Source organism: Pleuronectes platessa, chromosome 4 (genome assembly GCF_947347685.1).
Source record: "Pleuronectes platessa chromosome 4, fPlePla1.1, whole genome shotgun sequence".
Classification (NCBI taxonomy): domain Eukaryota; kingdom Metazoa; phylum Chordata; class Actinopteri; order Pleuronectiformes; family Pleuronectidae; genus Pleuronectes; species Pleuronectes platessa.
Window position 1 is genome coordinate 14,530,265 of NC_070629.1, and position 27,766 is coordinate 14,558,030.

General features: G+C 41.0%; 2 protein-coding genes and 4 non-coding genes across 8 annotated transcripts; 5 read left to right on the forward strand and 1 right to left on the reverse strand.

Annotated features, from left to right (window-relative positions):
• The first annotated feature begins 12 nt into the window (after positions 1–12).
• On the forward strand, positions 13–19,644 carry skic3 (SKI3 subunit of superkiller complex). 2 transcript variants are annotated; one of them, XM_053420740.1, is made up of 41 exons: positions 13–165; positions 466–566; positions 718–861; positions 1,449–1,540; positions 1,675–1,750; positions 1,841–1,987; positions 2,108–2,206; positions 2,456–2,564; positions 2,742–2,882; positions 3,007–3,105; positions 3,379–3,503; positions 3,710–3,796; positions 3,993–4,096; positions 8,582–8,708; positions 8,866–9,045; positions 9,152–9,276; positions 9,356–9,606; positions 9,729–9,831; positions 9,961–10,143; positions 10,254–10,401; positions 10,484–10,562; positions 10,648–10,709; positions 10,800–10,856; positions 10,939–11,007; positions 11,107–11,181; positions 11,438–11,579; positions 11,687–11,780; positions 12,009–12,086; positions 12,184–12,308; positions 12,392–12,515; positions 12,998–13,222; positions 13,829–13,901; positions 14,034–14,087; positions 14,303–14,414; positions 14,667–14,795; positions 14,874–14,998; positions 15,152–15,316; positions 15,844–15,996; positions 16,996–17,126; positions 19,062–19,191; positions 19,345–19,644. In XM_053420740.1, exons 2-41 carry the CDS (start codon positions 477–479, stop codon positions 19,417–19,419), a joined length of 4,707 nt encoding a protein of 1,568 aa, XP_053276715.1. In that variant the 5' UTR covers positions 13–165; positions 466–476; the 3' UTR covers positions 19,420–19,644. The 2 variants fall into 2 exon arrangements, with proteins under 2 accessions (XP_053276715.1, XP_053276716.1); XM_053420741.1 differs by having other exon boundaries at positions 36–169.
• Positions 19,645–20,037: 393 nt separating this feature from the next.
• trnai-aau (transfer RNA isoleucine (anticodon AAU)) lies at positions 20,038–20,111 on the forward strand. Its single transcript has one exon. It is a non-coding gene; the product is annotated as a tRNA-Ile (tRNA).
• Positions 20,112–20,339: 228 nt separating this feature from the next.
• trnai-aau (transfer RNA isoleucine (anticodon AAU)) lies at positions 20,340–20,413 on the forward strand. The gene has a single exon. It is a non-coding gene; the product is annotated as a tRNA-Ile (tRNA).
• Positions 20,414–21,255: 842 nt separating this feature from the next.
• Positions 21,256–26,215, reverse strand: gig2p (grass carp reovirus (GCRV)-induced gene 2p). 2 transcript variants are annotated; one of them, XM_053421600.1, is made up of 3 exons: positions 26,090–26,215; positions 22,593–22,700; positions 21,256–22,438 (listed from the first exon to the last, which is right to left on the reverse strand). In XM_053421600.1, exon 3 carries the CDS (start codon positions 22,385–22,387, stop codon positions 21,725–21,727), a length of 663 nt encoding a protein of 220 aa, XP_053277575.1. In that variant the 5' UTR covers positions 22,388–22,438; positions 22,593–22,700; positions 26,090–26,215; the 3' UTR covers positions 21,256–21,724. The 2 variants fall into 2 exon arrangements, with proteins under 2 accessions (XP_053277575.1, XP_053277576.1); XM_053421601.1 differs by lacking the exon at positions 22,593–22,700 and having other exon boundaries at positions 26,090–26,177.
• On the forward strand, positions 23,961–24,034 carry trnai-aau (transfer RNA isoleucine (anticodon AAU)). Its single transcript has one exon. It is a non-coding gene; the product is annotated as a tRNA-Ile (tRNA).
• Positions 25,563–25,636, forward strand: trnai-aau (transfer RNA isoleucine (anticodon AAU)). Its single transcript has one exon. It is a non-coding gene; the product is annotated as a tRNA-Ile (tRNA).
• Positions 26,216–27,766: the final 1,551 nt, after the last annotated feature.

Sequence of the window (27,766 nt, forward strand, 5' to 3'; positions counted from 1 at the left end):
TTTATTTTGAAAATCCAATGTAGGCGCGGCTTCTTTTCTTTCACTTCCGTGTTAGCAAATGTGAAGCTGCGCTCCAGTTTGTCAAGAACACAGCGGATGGCACCAACTTTTATTCACATTAACTAAACCGACACGGGGAACAGCGAACTGGACCAACTCAACAAAGTGAGTATGTGTCAGTTATGGGTTTAAATAAGCTAAAGTACGTTGTTTATACTCCCTGACAAGCCAATAGCTAATGCTAAATTGTATTGGCTAACTCAGTTAGCTTTGTGAAGTCCCTTGTCAACTTTTAATTCAGGCACAAAAGCGTAGCTACCGTTTGTAGCATATTGTAATCAAAATAAATAGTATAAGCGTTAGTGAGCTTCGTTCATTCATTCAGACACTTGGTAAGTTGCAGGTGCACCGGGCTGTGAAGCTAATAAACAGCCAAGTTAATGTTCTGGACTCATTTTGTTTCAGGTGACCACAAGATGTCCAGTAAAGAAGTGAAAGCGGAGCTGAAAAGTGCCAGAGAGGCCATTAAAAACAAAGATTACAAAGATGCTCTGAGACACTGCAAGGTAAGATAACTGATGCACTGGGGTGAAATAAGGTATTTACACAAGATCTGAGCTGGTAATGTGCATCTGCTATGTGCAATCTGTGCTACTCAATGACACTGCTTAGCTCATGTTGTATGCTTGACTTTGTTTTCCGTAATATGGCTTTTAGGCTGTTTTGAAACTGGAGAAGAACAATTATAATGCCTGGGTGTTCATCGGCCTGGCAGCCAGTGAACTGGAGCAACCAGATCAGTCCCAGTCAGCCTATAAGAAGGCAGCGGAGCTGGAGCCTGAGCAGCTACTGGCATGGCAGGTAAGATGTTTATGTGTAGTGGTACTGCTTACAGGACTGCTTGTTTTACACTAAGAGCAATTCATTCATTCGTAATGTCGTCTATGGTTTGAGTTGAAACGACAAGGGCAGCACCTACCTCCACCAAGGTCTAACAGTCCACATTTAGTTCCACTAGATCCCAATTTGTATCTGGATCTGCCACAAATGGCCCACACACGTCAGTCTCCTAAAGCCAGATTTTACCCCGTCAAGATCAATGAATGATTATCTGAAAAATCTATGAAAATTCCCTATTCTAAAATGTTAAAGAAATTCCAAATGTCGAAAAAAGTTCCTGGATCCGTACCAAAATGTAATGGGTTCTTTCCTGACCCATACCACATTCTTCCACTAGGTTTCGTTGAAATCCATCCTGTAGTTTTTGCATAATCCTGCCATCTAACAAATGCATACAAAACCATAACCTCCTTGGTGGAGGTAATTACAGCAGTGAAATTACAGCCGGGTGCCATAGCACAGTGGCAATGGCCTTAAAAATAGTTTTCTTCTGACAGAGGATGTTGCATTTAATGCTTTGTCATGTCTACAATGTGTTTGTGCTTTAGGGCTTAGCTAATCTTTATGACAAGACGGATCAGTGGGATTTCAAAGTTGAGCTACCCAACATTTATCAGAAGCTTGTTGATCTATACGCCAGGTAAGATGTTTAATCAGTACACATGTCTAATAATAAAAAAATAATGATTCTGTAGTATTTAACCCTAACCCTAACCCTTATCTCTAAAGGTTCTACCTAGTTTTAAGACATGTTACCGTTTTGTGCATTGACAGTTCGGACAAAAAGAAATGTTACGAGGTGATCCAAAAGTTGTCAGATATTTATCTGTCTGACAAAGAATATTTAAAGGTAATTGACTCTGAAAATATATGATCAACAATAATGAAAAGTTAGTGTGTTGCTTTTTGCACATTTTAATGTATTTGTATGTGCGGATAGCTGGCAAAGGTTTCGCTGCAGCTTATTCAGCTGAAAGAGGAAGAAGCTGTGGACAAGACAGAGTTACTGCAGCTGTGGCAGGAGATGATCCAGCTCCTGTCAGACGGCATTAATGAGAGAGAGCAGGACAATGAAACACAGCAGCATGTAAGATTTCCCCAAATGGGATTTTAAACCCCCAAACTTTAGCATATCACTTTGTGCAACTCACTGCAGTACATATCTGCTATTTGGTAATTGTATTGTTTGTTTGTTTGACGCCAACAGTTAATCACAGCTTTTGAGAACACCATTGTTCTGGTGGAGCCTGTACCAGGAGAGAAACACAAGACGATCTCAGCCGACTTTATTAACTGCCTCTCTAAAGTAAGCACACACTCTCTTATTCCAGAAATCGTGTCAATGTTCTTAAAAACAGGCCACCTGTTTCCTAAGATCTTTCCTCACTCGCCTGCTCAACATTAGTGGTCAAGCAATTTGGGTTTACAGTGGCTGATGGCATATATTTAATGCTTATATTCTTTCGTTTTTTTTAATTTTTTCGCATTCGATAAAATACAAAAATTGAATTAAAAAATTGAATTGTGACTCACCTTGATTCTGCTCCTACGTTAGCTGCCGCAAGAAGAAAACAAATTGAAAAAGGCTTGTGAGTCCATGCTCATTCACTACCCCAACCAAAGTTACCCTCTTGAGGTCCTTTGTTCTCAATACCTCAAAACAGGTACGATAATTTGAATATGTATAATGTGCTTTCTATTTGGAATTTATCACCTAAATGTGTGCTTTGTTTTATTTCCAGTAAGTTAAACTTTATGGCATTGGGGAGAATAATTGAATTAAACTCAAAATGCATGATAGGAAATGTTAGTGTTAACATGTGTTATATTTCAATTTGAAGGTATCCTGAATGATGATACAATTAGCTGCTTCTCCCGGCTCCTGGATCTGGCCCCTGACTCTGGGTTGGGTCACTTGGGTCTGGGCACTAAAGCACTTCAGGAAGGAAGATATACAGACGCCATAAAGGACCTTTCACAAGGTTAGTTTGATCTGAGACCCAGAGTGAATACTGTGCTCGTGCACTTCATGAGCAACCCTGTGATTCAGAATGACAGTGATAGTTGATGATAACTCTGCACAATCTATCTCCTCTGTTTTATTAGGGTTGAAGAAGAAGAGCTGTAACACAGGATGGCACAGTCTGGCTGAAGCTCAGTTTAAAGTACACAGATACTCGGACAGTGCTGCTTCATGCTGCCAAGGTTTGTGAAGTCAGCTGTATAGCACAATATGTTTGTTTGTAAAGACTCAGATACTGAATGAAAGTAAAACATAAGGAACAATACAAATTATACTAAAGAGAAGATATTGCTATTAATGTGCAATATGTTGAATGTACATTCCGTACAGTGTTTTTGCTGAGCTACTCTGCATCACCCACAGTGAACAAGAAACTCCCACAAGTAAAGGATTTTGTCGGTCTCTAAAAACCCTTGCCCTCCTCTGAACTTCATTGTTCATATATATTTTTTTAGGTCTGGCGACGTGTGTTTCTGGAGACAAGGAGCTGAAGGTCAAACTGCTGACGTTGAAACTGGAGACTTCTGTCAGATGTGGAGGAGAGAAGGCTGCAGATGATGCTTTGGACACCTTTTCACAAGTAAAGTGATTAATACTAATTTGTTTGTACTACAATTTTTATAAAAAAAATTCACTAACTAGGTATTAAGTAATTCAGTAGTAATTGTTTTTATTTAGTCTGGGTTTAATATGAATATATTTAGCTATTTTAAATATGAGTTTAAAGGGCGACTGAACATCCAAGAAAATGTCTTTTCTATGTTTGTTTTTTATTTTATTTTTCAGATTCCAGATGCTGTAAAAGACCAAGTTCTCGTTGCCCTTAAAGGACGTGCATACCTGAACAAAGGACAGATTGATCAAGCACTTAAGGTTGACCGACTGAATTCTGTCCAATAAACTGTCCCTTCTACTTAATGATGAACATAAGAAACAAAATAACCTAGCAACTAATTCAATCAAAACCTATTTGACCAAAGATATGAATGTCTCATCCCATTGATGAATATGTATCTTGAATTCGATAGAAGATTAAAAAGTATAACCTAAACAATTATGTCTTCCATAGGTATCATCAGAGCTTGTGGCCTCCAACCCAAACCTGGACCAGGGTTTAGCTCTGAGAGGACTGGTGCATTCAGCTGAAGGTCAGCATCAGCTGGCAGAGCAGAGGTAAGACCTGTCTTTTGTCTTTATCTGTGTGCGTGTCTTATAGTGGGGTTCCGTGTATAGGCAATATGTCATTTTCATTTCAAATTGATGCAAAAGCTTCGTTTTCCCTTCTAAGTTGTTTGTAAGGGTCTGTAGAACAATTTTGGTCCGAGGGCCAGACATGCCGGTCAATAAATTGCCCTCTAGGGGGCGTTGTTGGCTCCGAACCTACCACCAGCCTTAATAAAATATGGTAGCTGTTATAATTCTTGATCAGATTATCTGATCTGAACATAATAAGTATGTATTGATTCAGGATCAGGAGTAGCAACTGACACTTTATAATATGACCGATATATCCCATATGTATACGAGTAAGGCAGGATTGGTCCACTGCTACCTGCTTCTGTATGTGAGTTTATGCGTAGACATTCTTGGTCCAGTCCAGGCTTCTGTGTTGTAGGAAACTAAAAAAGTGAAATTCCAGTTCTATGGAAGGATGAGGTAGCAGTATGTGATGTGGGATTATGATCCAGGTTATCCAGGGCTGCAACTGTGAATATGCACTGACTGAAATTTATATGAAAAAATATTTTTTGCGCTGTTCCTTGTTCGATCTCCAATAGCGTTTGCAAAGCTTCACGCACTGAACCTTTCCTCAAGAGGCTGAGTTTTGACTCGCATGTTAGAATTAAAAGTTGATACCGGTTTTCAGATGATATTCAGTTTTCCCATTAATACGTCTTTTACACTGAAATTAGCAGTAATCAATCAATCAATAAAACTTTATTTGTATAGCCCTTATTCACAAATCATATGCTTGATCTTAACCCTCAACAGTATTAAGGAAATGTATTTCTGTTCCTGAATTGATCAAAGGAATGAACAAAGGAGCAAAGGAGCAAAGGACGTGACTATGATCTTTGTTAATGTTAAAGATCAAAGTTGCACTTTCTGGATCTATAAAGGTGCAGAAAACGTCATCATTCTGTGTCTACAATCCTGAAGAGAGCCGAAGCTATTTGAACTCTCCATGATCCTCTGACGAACTTGAGTCCAGGTTTCTGTCGTGCTTCATCGGGAAGTAGATCTGCTCCGTTTGGCGACCATGCAACGCCAAGACATCGTGGCGAGCTTCCGAGCCGAACTCCTTAAAGCCATAAGTCAGATTGAGGCTCTCAAAGAGGGAAACTCAGCTCTAAAGGATCTGGTCGAGCAGCTCCAGGAGCAGGTGAAAGTAGGAGAAGTTCTCTTACAAAAAGAGAAGAAGAAACGACGTCGTCGCTTCAGGGACTACATATACTGCAGGGAAGACCTCACTGTGTGTCAGGCCAAGTGTGAGACCTTGGAGGCCAGTCTGCACCAGGAGCAGGCTCATTCTGAAACAAGCCGAAGCAGGGAGGTGGAGGTCGACCAGGAAAACCAAGAACAGAAGAATCTCCAGGAGGAGGTCAAACGTAAGGAGGAGCTGGTGAAAGTAGGAGAAGTTCTCTTACAAAAAGAGAAGAAGAAACGACGTCGTGGCTTTAGGGCCTACATATACTGCAGGGAAGACCTCACTGTGTGTCAGGCCAAGTGTGAGACCTTGGAGGCCAGTCTGCACCAGGAGCAGGCTCATTCTGAAACAAGCCGAAGCAGGGAGGTGGAGATCGACCAGGAAAACCAGGCTCTGCAGGTGGAGGTCAACCTGCTCAAGACTGTACAGAGGAATCTTGAAGATGAGCTGAAGAAGAAGGACAAGCTTCTTCAAACCCCCCCCTACCTTAACTGCACGGCCACGCTCACGGTCAAAGAAAAGGAGGTCAACAAGAGTCAGTTAAAGATGCAGGCGCCGAGGCTGCGGAAGGAGACGACTCTGACTGAGGGAGTGAGCAGCAGGAAGGTGGAGGCCGTTGAAAAAGAAAACAAGACTCTGAAAAAGCAAGTTGACAATTTAAAAGATGAACAGAAAAATCTCCAGGAGGAGGTCAAACGTAAGGAGGAGCTGGTGAAAAAGGAAATCAGGAAACGACAAGCTTCTACCAGGTCGTACATGGACTGCCTGCACAAGCTCAGTGACTTGGAGAAAGAGCTGGAGAACATAGAGAGGATTTATGGACAGAAATGTCAAGCAGCTTGAGGCGGTGAAGGTGGAGGACTAAGATGAACTCCTGAACCAGGAGACGGATCAACCTCCATAGATGACAGGAATGATAGGACGTTTGCCCTGAAACCACTCCCCCTTTTCCTTCACACCTTCTTACCCCACCCACTACCTACTCCTCCCCTCCTCCCCCTGCCCACCTTCCACTCCCATCCCTTTCTCTCCCACCCCTCACCCCTTTCCTATTCCCCAAAACAAACCCCTCAATGACAACCTCCAACCAATAATGTATATAATAACGGATTTATAACATCTACCTGTGTGTGTTTTTCTGTATATAAAATAAATAATTCATAGTTCTAATCAATTATTCCATTGCCATTGTTTTTTTCTTTCTGTATTTAAATATGTCACAAGATGACAATAAAAGTTCACCTATCGTTAATTAGTGTGTGAATCACTATGGTGATGAGTTGAGTCTTCTTAAACAGGGTTCGTACGGCCATGGAAAACCTGGAAAAGTCATGGAATTTTAAAATGTGTTTTTCCAGACCTGGAAAAGTCATGGAAAAAAATTATCTCCCAAAAGTTTTGGAAAAGTCATGGAAATTTGTTTATTAATATTTTCATGTTGTTCATTTTAGGGATGGGCATAATTAATAGACGATGAGTTTCGTCGATGAAAACTATTTCATGTTCGCTATATGGCAGGAAGTCGGAATGTCCGAGTTGCCTTGAACGCAGTACAGCGAGGACGTTAGCAGCTGGAGGAAGCAGCCTTGCTAGCCTCCGCTGCTCGCTCGCTTCATGTCCGCACACGGTCGTCAGTCCATGAGTAGGGGAACCCGGACAGACCCGGGTCTATGTGAGGGGTTCCGGGAGTTAGGGCGTGACAACAACTTGACTGAGAGGTCTAGAACCGTCAAATCCAGCTAGCTCCCAGCGGGCCTTAGTTTAAAGTAGGGGAGAGCGGGGTAATGTGGGACATCGGGTAATGTGAGACACCCCCTCTATCTAGGCAACGGAACACATTTGTGGTCATTTGACTATTATGTTTTCAAGCCCCTCCCATTCCCCCCTTGCCATCAAGGAGAAGTTGGTGCTGCTGTCAAAAGATTCATAAAGAAAAAAGAGAAAGGGAAAGTAAAATCAGTAGCCTGGGGTGCAGTAGCTGAGGTAAAGAGAATATTCACAGATGAGATGGAGGAGGAGCTTGCCAAACACTTGAAACAACTAGCTGACCAGTTCCATGGCCTTGCTCCAGTTAAGTGCCGTGAACTGGCATTTGAATACGCAGAGAAAAACAATATCCCTGTCCCTGCCAATTGGACAGAGAAACAATGTGCAGGTAAGCTAGGGTCTGCAAGAGATCACATGAATCATAATAATCATAAATGTGCTTAATTGACCAATCCCCATGATTCTGTTACTAGTCCGATATAAGTGGTTGTCAATCTAGCTGTCAGGATTTCAACTATTACAACATGTGTTGTTATGGTAGTTTTAAAGTGGAAAAAGTAAGTGGACCACTTTCCCCCGTAGCCGGGGTAAAGTGAGACAGACAATCATATTTTCACTTGAAGACATTCTGATCATTTCCATTTCTAGAAAACGTCCTGAATTAATGGGAAATGTGTAAATTTGACTGATATATCATTTTAACTCGCCTAGAGGTGAGCAAATGTAAAAAAAATTCCACATTACCCCGCTCTCCCCTACAGCACCATTATTTTGAAGTGTAACCAGTGAACGAATCCCGTTTAACTGCCACAAGAGTTGTTCATCTTGTAATAAAGATCTCAATGATTTCAATATAGCCTATAAATAGTGAATTTTAATATGAAAATATTAATGATTAATCGAAAATCAATCGTTAATTCTCCCAACGATCGATTTAGACAATTTAATCGAATGCCCATCCCTAGTTCATTTACACTGAGTTTTAAATGATTCATCTGCTTTTAAAGAAATACGCTAAAGTATAAGCAGGCATACTTGGGTTTGTGCCATGTAAAGTATACTGTATGCCTTGGAATTCTCATTGTTAGTATGAATACTACATTGTCACTTTTTCGCGAATACACAGAGATTTCACAAAATGTTCGGTCATGGAAATTTGGTTTAAAGTCCTGGAAAAGTCATGGAATTCCATTGGTCAAAATGTGTATGAACCCTGTTAAAGAGTACTGGGTCCACACCAGTGCTCCCTTCACATACATTGTTATCATTTACTATTAATTAATATGAATAACTACAGCGACCTGTTACACATAATGTTTCCTCCAGGTAACCAGAACTCTGATGTCTCTCAAATACACTGTTTTAACACCATTTTGTGATTTTTGAAGCATTTCCCAATATTACATCTGTGGCCCTGCATTTGCATGATGCACTGATGTAACGTTTCTTGCACTCCGTTGCAGTTTCCTGAAGGCAGCTTCCCTGAGCCCAAACTGTGCAGAGTACTATTTTTTGCTGGGACAACTCTACTGGGACTGGGGAGAAGAGACCCGAAAAGACAGAGGCAAAGCTCAAGCACACTTGCTAAAGGTTTGTACAGCTATAAAAAATGTCATCACATGATCTGTTCAAGTGTATATGAACTTGTCCAAAAACGACTGTGAAGAAATGTTACCATATCTTTTTTTATTAACAGTTGTAGTGTTGAATGACATCTTATTTTGAAAGTTCCACTTTTACATTTCAGGCAGCAAAGATAGATCCACACCTCGGCTGTGTTTTTCGCTACCTTGGGCATTACTACAGGGAGATAGCTACCGATCGTGTTCGTGCACGAGGCTGTTATAAGAAGGCCTTTGAGTTGGACAATGAGGATTCTGAGTCTGGAAGTGCCTCAGTGGATCTCAGTATGGAGCAGGAGGATATGGTGAGTGGCCTTGGTGGTTAGAAAAGCCAGTTTTCTGAGTTGTCAGGTGTGCTGTTGGTACTTTCTTGTTGTGTTTGTGTAATGGCGTCCTTCCTTAATGCCACAGGACACTGCCTTAGCAACACTGGAGTCAGTGATCGAGAAAGCCACTCCCGGTTCAGCTAAATGGGCCTGGATGAGACGAGGCCTTTACTACCTGAAGGTCGGGGAGCATCAACAGGCCGTCTCTGAGTAAGGATTTAATTGTTTTTTATTTGTCCAGATGTTTTAACTTTATGAACATTATTGACCCTTCAGTCAATGTTTGCAGTCTTCAGGCAGCTCTGAGAGCAGACCCAGACGACTGGGTGTGCTGGGAGTGTTTAGGCGAGGCCTACCTAAACCGCCGGAGCTTCACGGCTGCGCTGAAGGCCTTTGGTAAGGCCCATCAACTTCAGCCCTCCTCCATCTACAGTGTTTACCAGGCTGCTGCGATCAAACAGACCCTGGGCAAGTTTAATGAGGCGGCCGCAGAGTACTTACAGATCACAGCACAGCAGGACTATGTTCCTGCTCTTAAAGGTTGGTATTTGATTATATTCACTCTACCCTAAAAATGGTTGTAATGTTTTGCTTATTTTTGCATATATCTGTTAAGATATCTATTCAAAGCTTACATTTGATGTGTATGGTCTGTTTTGAAGGACTTGGGGAGTGCCAGCTGTCTCTGGCAAAATGTTTGATGGAGGACTGCAGAGATGGGGGAGCCATTGACCTCATTCAGCAAGCTATTAAGAACCTCTTCAGGTGTTTATTCAGCTTCCAAACCTTCATGTACAATAATGCTTAGTCTTTGATCAACTACATTGCTTTATGACTCACATTGTGATGTCTTATAGTTCCTTTGTCCATCCTTTTTCATTTCTATGCTCACAGAGCCGTGGAGCTGCGTCCAGGCCTGTCCTGCTTGTGGAAGCTGCTGGGAGATGCCTGCACTGCAGTCAGCAGTGTTTCAACAAACAGAGCACAAGTTCTTGTGCCCGCCCTGTTGGCTGGTTTAGACCCCAACTCAGGGAGCCACGTGCTGAACCAGGCCCAGACACTCAAGGTCGGCGAGAGGTATGTTCACAAACGAGGAACAGAAGTTGAAAAGTGTTCAAATTATTATCTGTTGCTCTTTCGTATAGTTTCGACCCCTGTTGATCAATCATATGAATTGTTGTGTACAGGTGCTATGCTCATGCTTTGAAGCTGACGTCTGAAGCCCCCAGCCTTTGGTATGACTTAGGACTCAACTATTATCACCAGGCTAAACTGCCAATTTCTTCAGAAGGAGATCAGAACTCCCAATCTCAGGTCCTAGAGAAAGCCCAGCAGGTAATTCACTGAATCCTTCACTGCAATGTTGCATTGTTTGTTTCCAGGGGTGGTCTCAAAAGATATTTTTTTCTCTTGTCAGTGTTTTAAGAAGGCCATCATGATGGACTGTGAGAACCATAGCTACTGGAATGGCCTGGGGGTGATTTCCATGAACAAAGGTAACAGTATTTATTTTTATTTTTGTAAAAACAAAAGGTATAATTACTACAACTGATTTAAATTGATTGTGTCTCATCACATCAGGTCTTGAGAACCTTGTTCTGGCTCAACATTGCTTCATCAAGTCCATACAAGTTGAGCCAAATGTAGGTACAGCACCTTTGGTCCGGTTGACGAAAATAATTATCAGAAAAAATATTCTGTTGTTTATTACTAAACTTAATATTTCATTCCAGAATGTGGTTGCCTGGACAAACCTTGGGACCCTCTATTTGAAGAAGGACAATATAGAGGTTTGTGCACGTGTGATATATTCCTGTCATTATCATAGATGGCAGACAATTTTAAATTTAACCTCTGATCTTATCGTCTTAGCTCGCACACGAGGCCTTCAAGATTGCTCAGTCCTTGGAGCCGCTATATGTCAACTGCTGGATTGGACAGGTACTGAACCTCACCCTAGCATATGTTATGGTGAAGTCCTGAAGTTACCTCTTTTACTGTATCCGTCTGAATGTGTCTAACTCTTTCCCATCCCCCTAGGCGCTGATAGCAGAGAGAGTGGGAAGCTACGACACCATGGATCTTTTCAGGCACACCACTGAACTCAGTACACATGTGTGTGACCTTCTAAACACCCTGGGCTTGCTATTGCAATATCCACTAATTGGCTGGATAATTGTTTAATCCAGGCTCCATTCTGCCTCAGTCATTCTGCTAAATGTTCTTTTCTAAACCTTTTGTATGAAGGAATTAGTGATGAATCTATGATGGAACAGAAAGCTGATTTTCTTTGCCACGTCACAATTTGCCAGACTCTTTCCATTTGTTCTCTGGCTCTTTATAATCATGTCCCTCAATCTTTCCCCTGCAGGTGGAGGGAGTTAAAGGTTATGCCTTCTGGGTATGTTCCACCTTGCTAGATAAGAGCAACAGAGACTCTGAACTGTACCGCTACAACATAGTCCAGATGAACGCCATCTCTGCTGCTCAGGTGGTTCTCTGCAAGTACACAGGTACAACATTTATCTCTGATGATCCTGCAGGATCTACAGATACCTCAGTTTTATTTGGGAAATTTGTTAGAGTTGGATGTGTAAGGTTTCTCTTGTGCTCCTCTCAGAGAGGATCCAGTCTGACCCCGAAGCCTTCATTATGCTGGGATATCTGAATGAGCATCTGCAGCTGAAGAGACAGGCCTTACAGGCTTACCAAAGGTGTGTCTGAATTACACTGACTGAAGGTTTGTGCTGCATGCGAAAGTCTGCGTAGGGGCCTGTGTGTTACCAAAGCAGACTTCAGTAGACTGTCTGACATGGAAACTATGATCAGATGAGACTGAACACAGAGAAAACTATTTATATATATACAGAATATCTTTCTTCTATATTTATGTATCAGAAACACATTGCTTAGAATTTACAAATGTAATTATCTTCCCTCAGAGCTGTTGAACTGCTGAAGTCCACGTCCTCTGCAGAAGAACTGGCTTTTGCTCTGGGCAGCTATGGCCGCGCTCTGTGGTAACAACCAGCTGCCTCATTACCATTAACCATCTTAGAAAATACTGAAGGAATTCCTCAAACTCAACTTTGTACGTCCCACTGTGTTTTTTTGCAGCACCTCAGGCCACTGGGATGATGCGGTGCATGTTTATAATTCCACTCCACTGCAGGAGCTCAGCGATCTGACTGGGTTGGCTCTGGCCTACTGGAGAGCAGGACTCATTCCAGAGAGCACCAACGGTGAGCACTGACGGATGCACTGAAATTAGACATCACATATTTGTTTGAGTGATCGTGAATGATCAGTTGTGTTTGCACTGCAGCATATGAGCGTGCCTTGGCTGTGGCGTCCAGTGAGAAGGAGAAAGCTTACATCCTGACAGCTCTGGCCCTGCTGCAGCACCGGCAGGGCAACCTGGACTCAGCCAAGACTCTGCTGTTTAAATGGTGAGAGTGCACTGTTGGTTCCTGTCCACCAAATACAACTATGTTTTACTCACCTGTCCTCATTTTCTGTCCAGGCCAATATAAAACAAACTTGACACTTTCGAGCGTTAGATAGTCCACCTGTCATTTTTATTTTATTTCTCATAAATGGTTTGTTATTGTGTTTATTTTGAGGAATAGGCAATGCAATTTAGAGGAAGATATTTTTCTTAATTTTAAAGATAAAATGGTATTTCTGTTTCAGTCAGGGATTGTTCAATTGCTTATGGCCAAACAGTATGGGCCTCACAAGCTGTAATGCCAGAATACCACATTTTAAAGACAAAAACTTTTGGAAGACAAAATATTTATATCAAAGCATTGTATAAATATGGTGGTTCTTCAGACCATTGGAATGTGTCAAGGAAAAAGTGTTGTCAACTGCATCAACACCTGATCACAAAGTGTGATTCATGTACTTTACTTGCTTTCTGTCTCCACAGCTCAATGTTAAAGGAGCCCATCTCCGAGTCTCTGCTGTGTTTATGTGCCCTCGGGTTGGTCCACGGTGATGTTACACTAGCTGCTGCCGCCCTGACCGAGCTGCTGAAGCAAGGTTCAGCCACTGGGAGTGTTGTAGAGCAGCGGTGTTTACTCACCTGCACCTTGCTGGCCCTGAAGGGCAACTACAGTGCAGTGCAAAGAGAGGCCTCCAGAGCTGTACACAGGTAAACCGTTTGTTTGGATTGTTCAGAGCACTTCAGGGCACTCCACTGATGTGTTGTACCCTTCAACCGCACACACTTTGATTGTGGAAGAAGACCACTTAATTGTAAAGAAATTGACAATGAGGAACATTTTTACCTTTTCGCACTTTGGTTCACGAGTTTTGAGGACGATTCCACAGAAGACACACGTTTATTTGTCTGATGACCTGAGTCACTTTACAGTCATTCATAGTTTCAGGTCAGTTTTATGTAGGAATTTTGCAGCTTCTACAAATCAGCTGCAGATTTTTGTTTTGAAACTAGAATCAGATATACTTTAGTTATCATGGATGTTAATTGAATTCCGTTGCATTTGCTACAGCAAAGAACAGAGTTTATAGAATGTATACAGACCAAGAATTATAATTAAGAGAAATCTAAATGAGAAATATTTTGCGTATGTTTATATATTGTATAATACAGTATATACAAAAGCTAAGTGGTTATTGTAGATACATTATAATAAATGATGGGTTATGTGGTTTAAAAAATAAAGTAACTTTTTCTTTAGAAATCTTAGTGAAATAGTGAACACACCACAACTAAGTATTTTCTGTCTTATTATAGCAATCCTGGAAACCCCTCCCTGTGGGCGCTGCTGTCCAGAGTGATACCACAATACTATCCCAGGAAGGCAAATGTAAGCATCTACCCACACACAATTATCGCACACATCCCCAGCTATAACCCAGGAAATAGAGTACACTCCAATAAGTAACTGAGGAGCTTTATTTTAGAACTGAAGTGGAGTTTTGCTTTCTGTGTGTTTTAGGGCGGAGCAGTGGCTGGTCACGTTGCCTGTCTCTCCAGTATGACCCAAGGAAAGGTACAAATATCACAGTAGTGTCTCGTTATCTGCTTTGTCCTGTTGATCTATTCTAGTACCTCACAGTCATTCATTTAATCATTGTTCTCTGCTTCTGCTCAAACTCGATCATGGTTAATCTATTGCACATTGTAGATGTTTCAACGTGTTCCTTCAGTGTCTCTGCCATGAAGCTTGTAAGTTGAATTTCAGTGATTTGAATTGTGTCCCTGCAGAGGGCGCTGTTGTACAGTGGGGTGAACCAGCTGGCTAGCGGAAAACACTCAGGAGAGGACGTTCACAGGAATGCGCTGAAGACTATGCAGAGAGCTGTGCTGCTGTGTCCCGGTAGACATGCGCATGAATACACACACAACATCACAACACACCCTTTCAACTACCTCCCATACAAACGCATATAAAAAGAAGATGTATTGTATTGTAAACTCATTGTCTTTGAATTCATTCGTATAAATTGATGGGCTATACAATGAAGAATTATGCTTGTAACTCTACTGCGAGAACCTGGTAATATTAGGAATAATGAGGTTTTGCTCTGATACTTGAGCTTGTTGATGATACTTCTCTCTATTGTTTCAGATGATCCATCAGCATGGGCGGGATTAATGGCTGCCTGTCACACAGAAAACACAGCCTGCTATCTCTCAGGTTCTGCTCCTTGCAGACAAGGGCTGGAGAAAACCCTCATGTCAGTGGTTTCTGAGAAAGGTGTGTAAATTGGTGTGTGTCCTTGTATGTCTGTGCGTGTGTTTGTGAATGTGTAACTGAGAGCTTTCTCTGCCCCAGTGCGTAGTGTGGAGGAGATAGAGCGCCCTCTAGCCCAGTCTCTGGAGGGATGGGTACTTCAACAGGCAGTGACTGGTCTCATGTTAGGGGGACAGCTGGAGCAGGCAGAAGCCCTCTGCTCACAGGTTGGACACACACACTCACACATCCTCAACATTATTTAGTGATTCACTTTAGATTTCATGTAATCACAAGTTATATTCATGTTGCTTGCGCGTGATGACTCTTTCCTTTCACTTGCGTGTTTCTTATGCTGCGTCTCCTTTTTTTTCTCCAAGGTCCTAAGTGTTTCACCAGAACATCCAGCAGTGATGCTGTCACTGAGACAGGTGCAGTGTCAGCGCCTCCTTGTGGCCGATGGTGGTAATGTCCTCCTAGACTCAGTTCTGGAGCAGCTTAGCAACACGGTGATGTTGAACCGCACCAACCTCGGGGCATGGCATGTAAGTGGGCACTCAGTCTTTTAGGATGATATGAAAGCAATTTCTGTTGCTGTGAATTACTGATGAGCTGTTATTTGTTTCATTTCAAGAACCTGTTGGTTTTAGTGGCACAGGATTTGAAACAGTCTTACACATCGTTCACACGAGCATGTGAGGGTAAAAAAAACAATCAACCTTGAAAGTAATTAAGTGGTTGTGTCAGTCCAGGATTGGCATTTGTGTAAATGTTCAGGCCATATTGTATAGAAATGATCAAACAATTATTAAGTCAATAAGGTAGTGGATTATTTCTCATTGGCTCGCAGATTAAAGCCCATGAATGACTTATAGAAGATTGTTTTATTTTTAATCTTTCTTTCCTCTCTTCCTCTAACATTTCCTAATCTCACCTTGCCTCTAACAACCCAATCTATGCCCCTCTTCCTTCACCTCTCGTATTCTCTCTCCCACCCGTTCCTCTTTGAATCACCCGTCCTCACCTCTACTCCCACTCATCACGGCTTACCCTTTCCTTCTCTTCCTCTCAGTGGCTGGCTGAGGTGTATCGTAGGCAGGGTCTGCTGGTGCAGGCGGTTATGGCTTATAGGCAGAGTCTGCAGCTTGCCTTACAGCTCGGCCTGCACAGCGGCCAGGTGGCCAGCCTCCTCCGATTGGCCCTGCTAGCTCTAGAACCCTGTATGGTGAGTCTCTGCACCAGATATAACATGAATCTAGAGCTATAACATTCCCTATCTGACTGTGATAAGGTACTACTGTTACTGCACTGTAATAAATACTGTTATAATTTTTTTCTGTGCAACACCATGACTACAAAACTGATCATTTCAGACACTACATATCTAACTCTATTGCACAATGTAAGTTAAAATAGTAGAAATGTTCTGAAACCACTTTTTCCCCCTTGCCCATGCGTGGCACATCGGCCGACACCAAATATCATCATCATCTTTGCATTTGAATAAAAACTACATACATAATGCATTTAACAGCTGTTAGCCAGTAACCCTGTATGGAAGCGATGATTGCGAACACTACGCTGCAATACAGCACAACAGCTGTTTACAAGTGGCAAGAAAGTGATATCTATGAAAAGAAAATGGCAGTTTTATTCGGGTGAAACTAATGTACTTTATATACAGCATCAAGGAGTATACAATGCTGGTGTCTGCATCGAAACATCTCCAAAAAAATTATTTCAGCTAGTAGTGTTTTGGAATGGTGATGGACCGATTTACATATTCCTCCACACTCAAATACAGGAAGCCAGATGCAGCTCCTGTCTATATTCCTGTTATGTATGTAATTAGAGGAATATTGAGCAGAATGACAAGGTTAGCAGCCACGACCAAATTGAAATAAAAGCATGACAAGAAGCTTCCTTTGTGATTTAACTAGAGCGAATGTGGTTTATAATCCACTGCCCACATGGCAGAAAATCCCATCCGAATCCCTCGGTTGTGTACAAGTCAACTTTTCTCTTTGACATTAAGCTAATTCTGTAAATTCATCAGCCACTGCTCCTATGAAAGCAGTTACACATGTGTTAATGCACATTGATGGCAAACAATACAGATAAAAGCGTTTTAAAATCAGTCCAGTAGCTGAATCACACATTATATCATATCATTTAAAATGTTATAGCTAGTGATTCTGTAACCGTGTGTGATCTGTCCTCTCAGGCAGGGGCCCCAGGAAACGAGTGGAAGGACCTGGTAGTAGAAGCCACGACTGAGGTTTTGAAGCTGGGCTCATCCCCTGTGGCTAGCCTCTTCCAGGCCCTGCTCCAGTATGTGACCAAGATGGCAGCTAGGTCAGTGCCTCTCACAGTATTCTGTCTCCTCCGCTGCAGGTGGTATGTAAACACTCATCCAAGCTGCAGGCAGGTGTATCTGCTCTGTGTTTTGTATGCAAGTCTTGTTTGCACTGACTATTTGCAATATATAATCTAAAGTGATCAAGTAGGGATACAGAAACTTCAAATGCATGGCTACATGTCTGAGCTGGAAAAAACCTTTTCCTGGTCTCACCACCTCATAGATGTGCCAGGAAATTTCCATTAAAGGGATAGTTCACAGAAACATGAAGTGTGTGTGTGGTGTGTTTCCGGTGTGTATGTGCGAACACAAGCGCAGCTCCTAGGAGGATATCAGAACTTAAAACTTAGAGTGCTTCATTTAATAGAGACTAAAGAGAACACATAAGCTTGTAATGAATTGGGTAAGTTCTTTGACATCCTGCAGGAACAACTCTGTGAGTAAATTAATCACATTATCAAGAAAAGTATAATTTGATTGTTTATAGCAGGGGTCTTCAACATTTTTCAGGCCAAGGACCCCCAAACTGGGCAAGAGATGGAGCAGGGACCCCCTACTATATATATATATATATATATATATATATATATATACATACAGTAGGGGAGAGTGAGGTAATGTGGGACATTTTTTACATTTGCTTCCCTCTAGGCGAGCTATAATGATATATCAGTCAAATTTACACATTTCCCATTAATTCAGGATGTTTTCTAGCAATGGAAATGATCAGAATGTCTTCAGGACAAAGGGCAGTGAAAATATGATTTGTTTTTAAAAAAGTGGTCCACTTACATTTTCCACTTTAAAACTACCATAACAACACATTTCAAATCCCGACAGCTAGATTGACAACCACTAATAAAGGACTAGTAACAGAATCATGGGGATTGGTCAATTAAGCACATTTATGATTATTATGATTCATGTGATCTCTTGCAGACCCTAGGTTACCTGCACATTGTTTCTCTGTCCAATTGGCAGGGACAGGGATATTGTTTTTCTCTGCGTATTCAAATGCCAGTTCACAGCACTTAACTGGAGCAAGGCCATGGAACTGGTCAGCTAGTTGTTTCAAGTGTTTGGCCACAGCATTTGTCCCACTTTACCCCAAAGCCACCGTTTTAGAAAAAACAACAACATCTCTTAGCAATTCAGGCTAATCTTCAGCTAGCATCAATCACATGGTTTTATATGTTGGAAGTTCACCAACATGTATGATATAAGTTTTTCTACCTGATTCAATTTGTTTTGACACAACAGTTGATTAAGTTCAAAGCAAGAAAATTTACTTTTACATGCAAAAAACTATTTTTTGTGAAAAAACCTTGTGCCTTGTATAAACATAGCTACCCTGTTATTGTGCAATCAATACTAAGCTTATCAAATATTACAAGGGTTCATTTATTCATGTTTTTAATTTAAACATGTGCAAGGTACAGGGTGGCCATGCCACTGCCATTTATAAACATCTTATATACAACACTGAGCTATTAAAGTAATTCACAGATTCATGTTTTATTTTAAACATGCATGTAGAATAGACAGTGAATCCTCAAGCCATCTGCGGATCGCACACATACGCCCACATTAGTGAGATGTCGGACCCTGATGGGTAGCACACAACTTATCTAATCTTGGACGGATGGAGGTCTTCAGGCAGAGGGTCATATCAGCCTCACAATATATTGGATGCATGTAAATGTGTATTTAAAGACATTTCAATTTGTGGGGGAAAAATTGGTTCGAAAATAATAATAAAAAAAAAAAATTATAAAAAATTTAAAAAATTGTCTAATCAATCAAAGATTTCGCGACCCCCCCTGCAGTACCTCCGCGGACCCCCTGTTGAAGACCTCTGGTTTATAGTATAAAAATACTGCTGACAACCAGATGTTATACCTTTGGCCCATTTCTGAGCATGTCTTCTGCAGGGAAACGAGACGGTTGCTGGAGAGGCTGGTGTACGCTTCCTCTCAAGACCTCCCAGTGACGGTGGTGCAGGTGGCCAGCTGGTACTTTCTCAGACACTTGTATGCCAAAAATGACCCGGAGCTGATTAATGTGAGCACACCACCCGCCTCATACACACCCTCACACCGGCTAGCAGAAACAAATTCCAAAGTCATATCACGACTCCAGTGGAAACTAACAGCACGTGCAAATGGCGAAAGTGAAACTGGTCACTTGTCTTCTTACGTCTAATTTTCTTTGCAGGTGCTCTTGCAACATGCCAAAATGAAGGGAGATCAGAGACTGTTGGAATTCAATTCACTCCTGGCCTCGTCCTGAGTTTTGTAAATCCACAAATGCATCTCAATGAAGTCCTGTCGCATTATGGGGCTTTATTCTCTGAACTAATCATGGGTCTGATATCTTAAATATGACATTAACTAGCTTCACGGGATTCTTTTGTTGTACATTATACAGTGTTCAGAAAATCCAATCATATTTTTTCAAAATGTTACCAACCTCCACCTTCAGGCTGAAATAAAGGTATTCTGCTCAACTTCTAAAGATTGTCTTACCTTGATTGCACTTGATCCCACACATGCCGATCTGACACTATATAGACATTATACTTACTGCACCAATTACAACTATTCATTTGTGGAAGACAGAGAAACTTTGAGGCTTGCCTTGTTTTAATGTTACATTATGCAAACGATGGATTTAAACGTTAATTCACCTCCTATCAATCTCTAAACATAAGTTTAAAAAAGTCTTGATAAATTTGTTTCCAAACCGTATCCTTTTATTTGTTTTCACATACAGTCCTCTTTAATTATCCAAACTGATATACTTTTCCTGAAGGTCTCAGTTTCATTAAACCTGATTGTCACAGAGGATCACTTATTTTCTATCGGGTTTTTTTATTTGTTGTTATGACGTAACGTTTCAGGAACATGTGGCCGGTTAGCTCAGCTGGTTAGAGCGTGGTGCTAATAACGCCAAGGTCGCGGGTTCGATCCCCGTACTGGCCATGACAATGTTTAATTTTCAACTATCATCACTCACATGAAAATACATGTAATTAATATCCTGTGTAGACACACGCAGAATTAACTGTGTAGCATTTTCTGTTCAGTATAATTTTAAAAGTTCAACAATTTTACTTTCGTCAGTCGTTTTGTATTCAAGCTTTTTGTGATACTCTTTAACTTTCTGATCATTAGGTGATCTTACCATGACGTCACTACTGTAATCTCCACGGCCGGTTAGCTCAGCTGGTTAGAGCGTGGTGCTAATAACGCCAAGGTCGCGGGTTCGATCCCCGTACTGGCCATGTATTTATTTGTTCCCTCTCATATATTTAATGTTAATGTTACTGATATCCTCAATGAAAGCGCAGTGCAACATTTACTGTGTCACATGAATTAAATCTAGATCAGCAACTGACGGAGGTTTTATTGTGCAGCCACCAGAGGGCAGGTTCCCTGTGTTGCATTAGACTTAAGTAAGATCTACCAGCACAATATTCACTCACATCATAAAGTGCTCACTGCTTTATTATGTGTGCAGAGCATGGAGAGATAGAAACAGGTTTCCAGAAAGCTCCACACTTTCCCTGGAGGCTTGCTGCAACAGACTATATCCCTCAGACAAACCCTGCTAAAACCATTTTAACCTTTAAACATATTTTTATTTCATCATAAAAATGAAGACCGATGGGGATTCTCATTCGTCTCTACTCTGTAATTTGCTTGTTGAGATCAGAACATTGACAGCAGCTAATGAGGCAAACATCTGACAAATGCCTTGCAATGTGATTTCATGCTGTCTAGGAAGAGTATTATAAAGTATTTTTGAAATACAAAAATACGGTAGTTTAGTTTGATACACTTACAATTATGGTATTTTATTCTAATATACATGCAGATGTATCTTTGCCCATCCCTGTCTGCACTGGCTTCTCAGTCTTTAGCCACAACCTTAACTGCAAACATCTTCTCTCATCTTTGTGTGTGTCGCTTTGAAAACCACTAAAGTCAGATTCACTCCACACCATCCTGCAACTGCATCAGCAGGAAATCCCGAATCTGCAGACAGACAGCATCTCTGAGTGAGCGACACGTTTTAGATATGTTACATAATGTAATGTTGAATAAATGTAATTTTCTTCCGGAATCAAAATCATATTTTATTATCACATCAACTGGCAAACAGAGAAAAAGTATTGCTGCTTTACAAACAGTTTTTCAACTTGAGGCACAAATTCATTATGCGTGATGATCGGAGAGTATAAAACCTGTGCAGAAGAAATCAGCAATACATATTATAGTAAAGATATGTTTACCATTAACTGTTAATGCAGAGATATACAGACTCTGAAAAATCTGGACGTCTATATGTATGTATATGATGAAAAGGAATCACAGTACGTGGTGATGTTGCATGTTTTTGCGGATCTGTGACCTGACCACTAAAGAAAGACAATGTTACTGGTACGAGTGGTGGGTAACGTGATGCTGTGAGGTGACTAAAGGTGCTTGAAGGGTGAAGATTGTACATCATTGTGTGTTGATGTGATTGTGTTTCCCGTCAGTACAACTGTGCCGTGGTTCTCATGCCAAAACTCGCCCCGGGCCCTCTGCTTTTACTTCACTGGACAGAAATGCTTGGACATGAGAATGCAGATTTGTTTCCCGCACTTCCAGCACTGCTGCTCGATGTGCTGGGATCCCTGCTGGGTCGTCCTCTTACACAGTGAGCACCTGTCTGGAGCACTGCCACCACCTACGCGTGTGGAGCTCCTCGCCACAAGCTGTTGAAGCTCCTTCTTGATGGTGGCGTTCGGGGCCTCTGCGATGCACACCACCTTCACCCTATTGGGGTCGAACACACAATCCTCCTCTAATCCGCTGGGCACAGACTTCATGTTGCAGTTAGGGGGCACCCAGGCGGTGTCGTAGCCCTGTGAGCTCCAGGTGAGCTGCAGAGGGTGATTGTCCTTGTCTATGCGCTTGACATGGCCGACCCGCGCCAGGACCTCAAGGACCACACGGTCTGCATGGGAACTTCCCTTAGGATAACTGGATGCCTTCAACATACTGCGACTGACATACACGCCCTTTCCCAGCATGCCACCAGTCGACTGTTTGAAACCATGGGCAATGATGAGCCGTGCACTGGCAACGCTGGTCCCGTGGTACATAGTGTAAACGCCCTGGTCCTGAGGCTTCTGAGAGGTTTTCAGCAGCACACCAGTAAAGGAAGCGCCGTCATCGACCACCTCCCAGCCAGAGAAGTCCACAGGCATCGTGATGGAGGATTAAAGGGAGATGTTCAAGTCCTGTAGAGATCTGCAACTCTGTGAGAGACGAGGACACACATGACACCATGTTATAGACGATTTGGGGGGGGGGGTGTAACATTTCTTAACAGAGTACAAGTGCAATGAGACATTAGGTAAGTGGTTCATAGTTTTTCCTTCCTATCACCCCTTTGGAAGAGGAAGGACTCACCTCCTGAAATCGGAGTACAAATGGACCTGCACTGCCCCAGTCACATCTGGCTCCGCAATGTACCCTCTGTTCTCGACACCAGCCACTTCCAGAATACTCTTTTATCAGCTACTTATAAAAAAATACAACCGACATGTTAAACTTATGTGAACACTTAGAAAAGATCTACCTTAGCGTCGCTGAGGAGTCGTTCTGTCTTCCAGCTCTTACCAAATTTAACTTTCTGATCAGTAGATATCCTTTTGATGAATTCAATGGCTTTTGTCTTGACAACTATGTTTCCAAACCGTACCCTTTAGGTGTTTTCACATACAGTCCTCTTTAATTATCCAAACGCATATACCTTTCCTGAAGAACCCAGACTCATCAAACTTGATTGTCACTGAGGAACAGTTATTTGCTATCGTTTTTTTTTGTAGTGACATCATGGTAGTACTTGTGGCTGGTTAGCTGAGCTGGTTAGAGCGTGGTGCTAATCACGCCAAGGTCGGGGGTTTGATCCCCTTACTGGCCATGACAACATTTATTTTCAACCACTACTCACGTAAATACATGTATTTAATGCATAGGTCTTCAACAGGGGGTCCGCGACCCCTAGGGGGTCCGCAGAGGTACTGCAGGGGGGGTCGCGAAATGTTTGGCTGATTAGACAATTTTTTATATTTTTTAATTTTTTTAATTGATTTTCTAACCAATTTATTTTCCACAAATTTAAATGTGTTTAAATACACATTAACATTCATTGGACATATTGTGAGGCTGATATGACCCTCTGCCTGACAACCTCCATCCATCCAAGGTTAGATAAGTTGTGTGCTACCCATCAGGGTCCGACATCTCACTAATGTGGGAGTATGTGTGGCATCCACAGATGGCTTGAGGATTCACTGTCTCTTCTACATGTATGTTTAAAATTAAAACATGAATCTGTGAATTACTTTAAAAGCTCAGTCTTGTATTCAAGATTTATGTTTCTAAATGGCAATAAAAACATGAATATATGAACCTGTGTAATATTTGAATAGCTTAGTATTGAATGCACAATAACAGGGTAGCTATGTTTATATATGGCACTAGGCCTAGTTTAATATAAAACACAAGTGTATAAAATATATATAGTAGGGGGTCCCTGCTCCATCTCTCCACCAGTTTGGGGGTCCTTGACCTGAAAAACGTTGAAGACCACTGATTTAATGTCCTCTGTAGAAACACGCAGAATATACTGTGTGGCATTTTCTGTTCAGTATAATTTTAAAAGTTCAACAATTTTACTTTCGTCAGTCGTTTTATATTAAAGCTCTTTTTAATGTTCTTTCACTTTCTGATCAGTAGAGGCATTGATAATGACGTCACTGCCGTTCATTTCATGGCCGGTTAGCTCAGCTGGTTAGAGCGTGGTGCTAATAACGCCAAGGTCGCGGGTTCGATCCCCGTACTGGCCATAAATACATTTATTACTTATTTGTTCCCTCTCATATATTTAATGTTAATGTTACTGATATCCTCAATCAAAGCGCAGTGCAACATTTACTGTGTCATATGAATTAAAATCTAGATCAGCAACTGACGGAGGTTTTATTGTGCAGCCACCAGAGGGCAGGTTCCCTGTGTTGCATTAGACTTAAGTAAGATCTACTAGAACAATATTCACTCACATCAAAAAGCGCTCACTGCTTTATTATGTGTGTGGAGCATGGAGAGAGAGAAACAGGTTTCCAGAAAGCTCCACACTTTCCCTGGAGGCCTGTTGCAACAGATTATATCCCTCAGACAAACCCTGCTAAAACCATTTTAACCTTTAAACATATTTTTATTTCATCATAAAATTGAAACCCGATGGGGATTCTCATTCGTCTCTACTCTGTAATTTGCTTGTTGAGATCAGAACATTGACAGCAGCTAATGAGGCAAACATCTAACATATATGTGTGTGTATATATAAATATGGAGGAACATACATGACTTATATGGAGGACCATACATGACTTAAGTAAAAATAAATAAATAAATAAATGTATAAATAAATACAGAAATAAATAAATAAATAAAAAAGGACATAAATTAATTAATACAGAAATAAATAAATAAATATGTTAATACGAAAATAAATGTCAAAATAAATGTCTTAAATATATTTGCACATTTATTTATTCCCTGATACATTTCCTTTTCATTTGCAGTGTCCTTATGCTAATGAGAAAGGCGGGCCTAACTGCAGTCTCATGCAGGATTGGTCACAGGAGTGTAATAATCCAGCCCTACGTCTGCCTCTCAATGCTGGTGTCCAGTAGCTGTTTGCAGCGTTGAGCCAGTTCACACTTAAAATGAACTAGTTCAAGTTCAGAGGGTTAGTTAAGGTTATTTTTTATTGGGACGATTTAGGTGTCAGTAGTCCTGACTGTGAGCGTCACGTGTTCTACTTATATACAGTCTATGGTTCTACTGAGCACAAGGAGCGAGCCGAGAGGAGAAGGAGGAAACAGAAACTCCAGCTCGGTACAAACCACCTGCAGCTTCTGCTCTGATCATGAAGCCGCTGATCTCTGAGCAGATGTGACCAGAGAAGCTCTGTGTTTCCACTGTTCTACAAAGTCACTAACTGGCTGTTTCACGCTGAAGAGCTCAAGTCTCAGTCACTGCCCGTGTCTCTGAGCGAGTGTGTGGCGGAGCGCAGGGGCTGTGTGTGTGTAGCACTTTGAAATACAAAAATACAGTAGTTTAGTTTGATACACTTGCAATTATGGTATTTTATCCCCGTACTGGCCATTAATATAATTATTTCCATCACTCACATGTGAATTCATGTAATTAAAATCCTCTTTAGACATACGGAGAATACACTGTGTAGCTTTATCTGTCCAGTATAATTTACAAATTCAACAATTTGGGGTTTTGTCTTCCAGCTCTTTGTAAATGTCACTTTCTGATCAATTGGCAACGTTAGAATTACGTCAATGCTGTACTTTTCATGGCCGGTTAGCTCAGCTGGTTAGAGCGTGGTGCTAATAACGCCAAGGTCGCGGGTTCGATCCCCGTACTGGCCAATACTTAATTTGTTGACAGCTTCTATCATTTGTATGGAAAAACATGTATTCGTCTGTAAATACGAGTAGAATACACTATGTGGCATTTACTTAATGGTATTTATTAATATACATCTACATCACAAATCCGTCAGCTATTATCTCCTGTGTTGCAATAGACTTTGGTAATAGGATCAATTGTAAGATCTACCTACTGATGCACGATATTCCCTGACACCACAAAGTGCTCACTGCTTTATTATGTGTGAAGAGCATAGAGAGAAAGTTTTCCTGTTTATCTGAAGTTCAAAACTTTCACTTTCACCTGCCGCAACAAACTATATCCCCACTCGGCTAAAACCAATTTTCAAACCCAGCAACTTTTAGAAAACACCACTTTTCTCTCAAGCGACTTATTCAATAAAAACAGGATTGTTTATCTTTAACAGACCGCTGAGAAGAGATCAACCTTACCGTCGCTGCGGAGCCGTTCTGTCTGCCACCATCAGTCAATTTCACTTTCTGATCAGTAGCTTTCGTTTTGAGGTTGGGTAAGGGTTGATGTCACGGGTGTGTTTTCCATATTTCCCATTTTCCATATTTATTCCCGCTTCTATAATTGACATGAAAAATACATGTTACTAATAATCTCAATAAATACACATAGAATAAATACTTTGTGTAACATTTACTCTGTGGTATGAATTAAAAAAACATCTTCAGCTCCAACTGGGTGAGGTTTTTATTGTTCCGCCACCAGAGGGCAGGTTCCTATACATGACATTAAATTTCATTTAGCAGATTTCATCCAGAGACTTACAATCAGTGCATTCAACCATGACGGTACAAACCCAAAACTAAAAGGATCAAGAAACCCAAACTACAAAGTGCTATAGGCAAGTGCCATATAAGTGCAACTAAATCTCAACTTTTAATTATTTTTAACTTTTAATTATTATTATAGTTATTTAAAAAAAAAATGCTGTGTTGCAATAAACTTTAGGATCAATTGTAATTTGGTTGCGGAAATCTACTTGCTGATGTACAACTGCCTCAGACAACTAGGCTGAAAACATTGTTTAACTTCGCTTGCCTTTAGAAATCCAACCTCAAGGCCTGTGTCGTGTAAATCCAACAACTTTTAGAAAACGCCATTTTTCTGTCAACCTGGAGAAAAATAAGATTATTTAGTACACAGGCCTTTCCTCATACCCAACATACTCCACTGTACTACTGCTGTGTTGTAATCTCTAATCTTGTATGTTTCCTCTAATTTTTCAATCTTGCTCATTTCTAAACACTCCTGTTTACTCTTTACATCAGATTTATGCACTTAAATGAAAACTTAAAATAGATCAACCTTACCGTCAGCGAGGAGTTGTGATGTCTTCCTTATCAGTGACTGATGAAAATTTGGATAATCATTATTTTGAGTAGTTCTTATCACCATCGTGTTCAGGTGCAAATTTTACCGATTAGATTATTATTATTAGTTATTTGAAAAACTTGTGTTGCACTGGATCTACTTATGCCGATCAACATTTGGATGCCCCTCCTGGCCACTAGAGAGCAGCAGAGACATGTGGTCACGACACTGTCATACCATCTTAGCAGTGGCCCCATCCACCTCCAGCAGCACGTGAGAATGTTCTTATTCGACATGGAGTCTGTTAAAAACCAACTGGCAAACGTGAGTTCATTCCTCATTATCATCCCCTTCTCCTGGCTCCTGAGGGAAACATGCATTTTCCACCAGGGTCACCTGCTAACATGATCTGTGCGGCTTTTCATTGAATTTCAGCCAAATATGGAGGACCATACATGACTTAAGTAAAAATAAATAAATAAATAAATGTATAAATAAATACAGAAATAAATAAAAAAGGAAATAAATAAATCTTACGCACTGAATCTTTAATCAGGTACAAAAGGCCATCTTGGAACATTTTACCAAAGACAGCGCTCAATGTATCCAAATACCACCAAAGACTGTCAAAGATCTGCTGTGCAACAGAGTTATATGGGTAAATGTGTGAGAAAATATAATATATAACATATTAGGTTCTGTGAATGTGTGAATAAGTTGTGTATATTGTTATTTATTTGATGGTTGGCTGCTCAGTTGACATTTGTGTCATTTTATTATGGCTT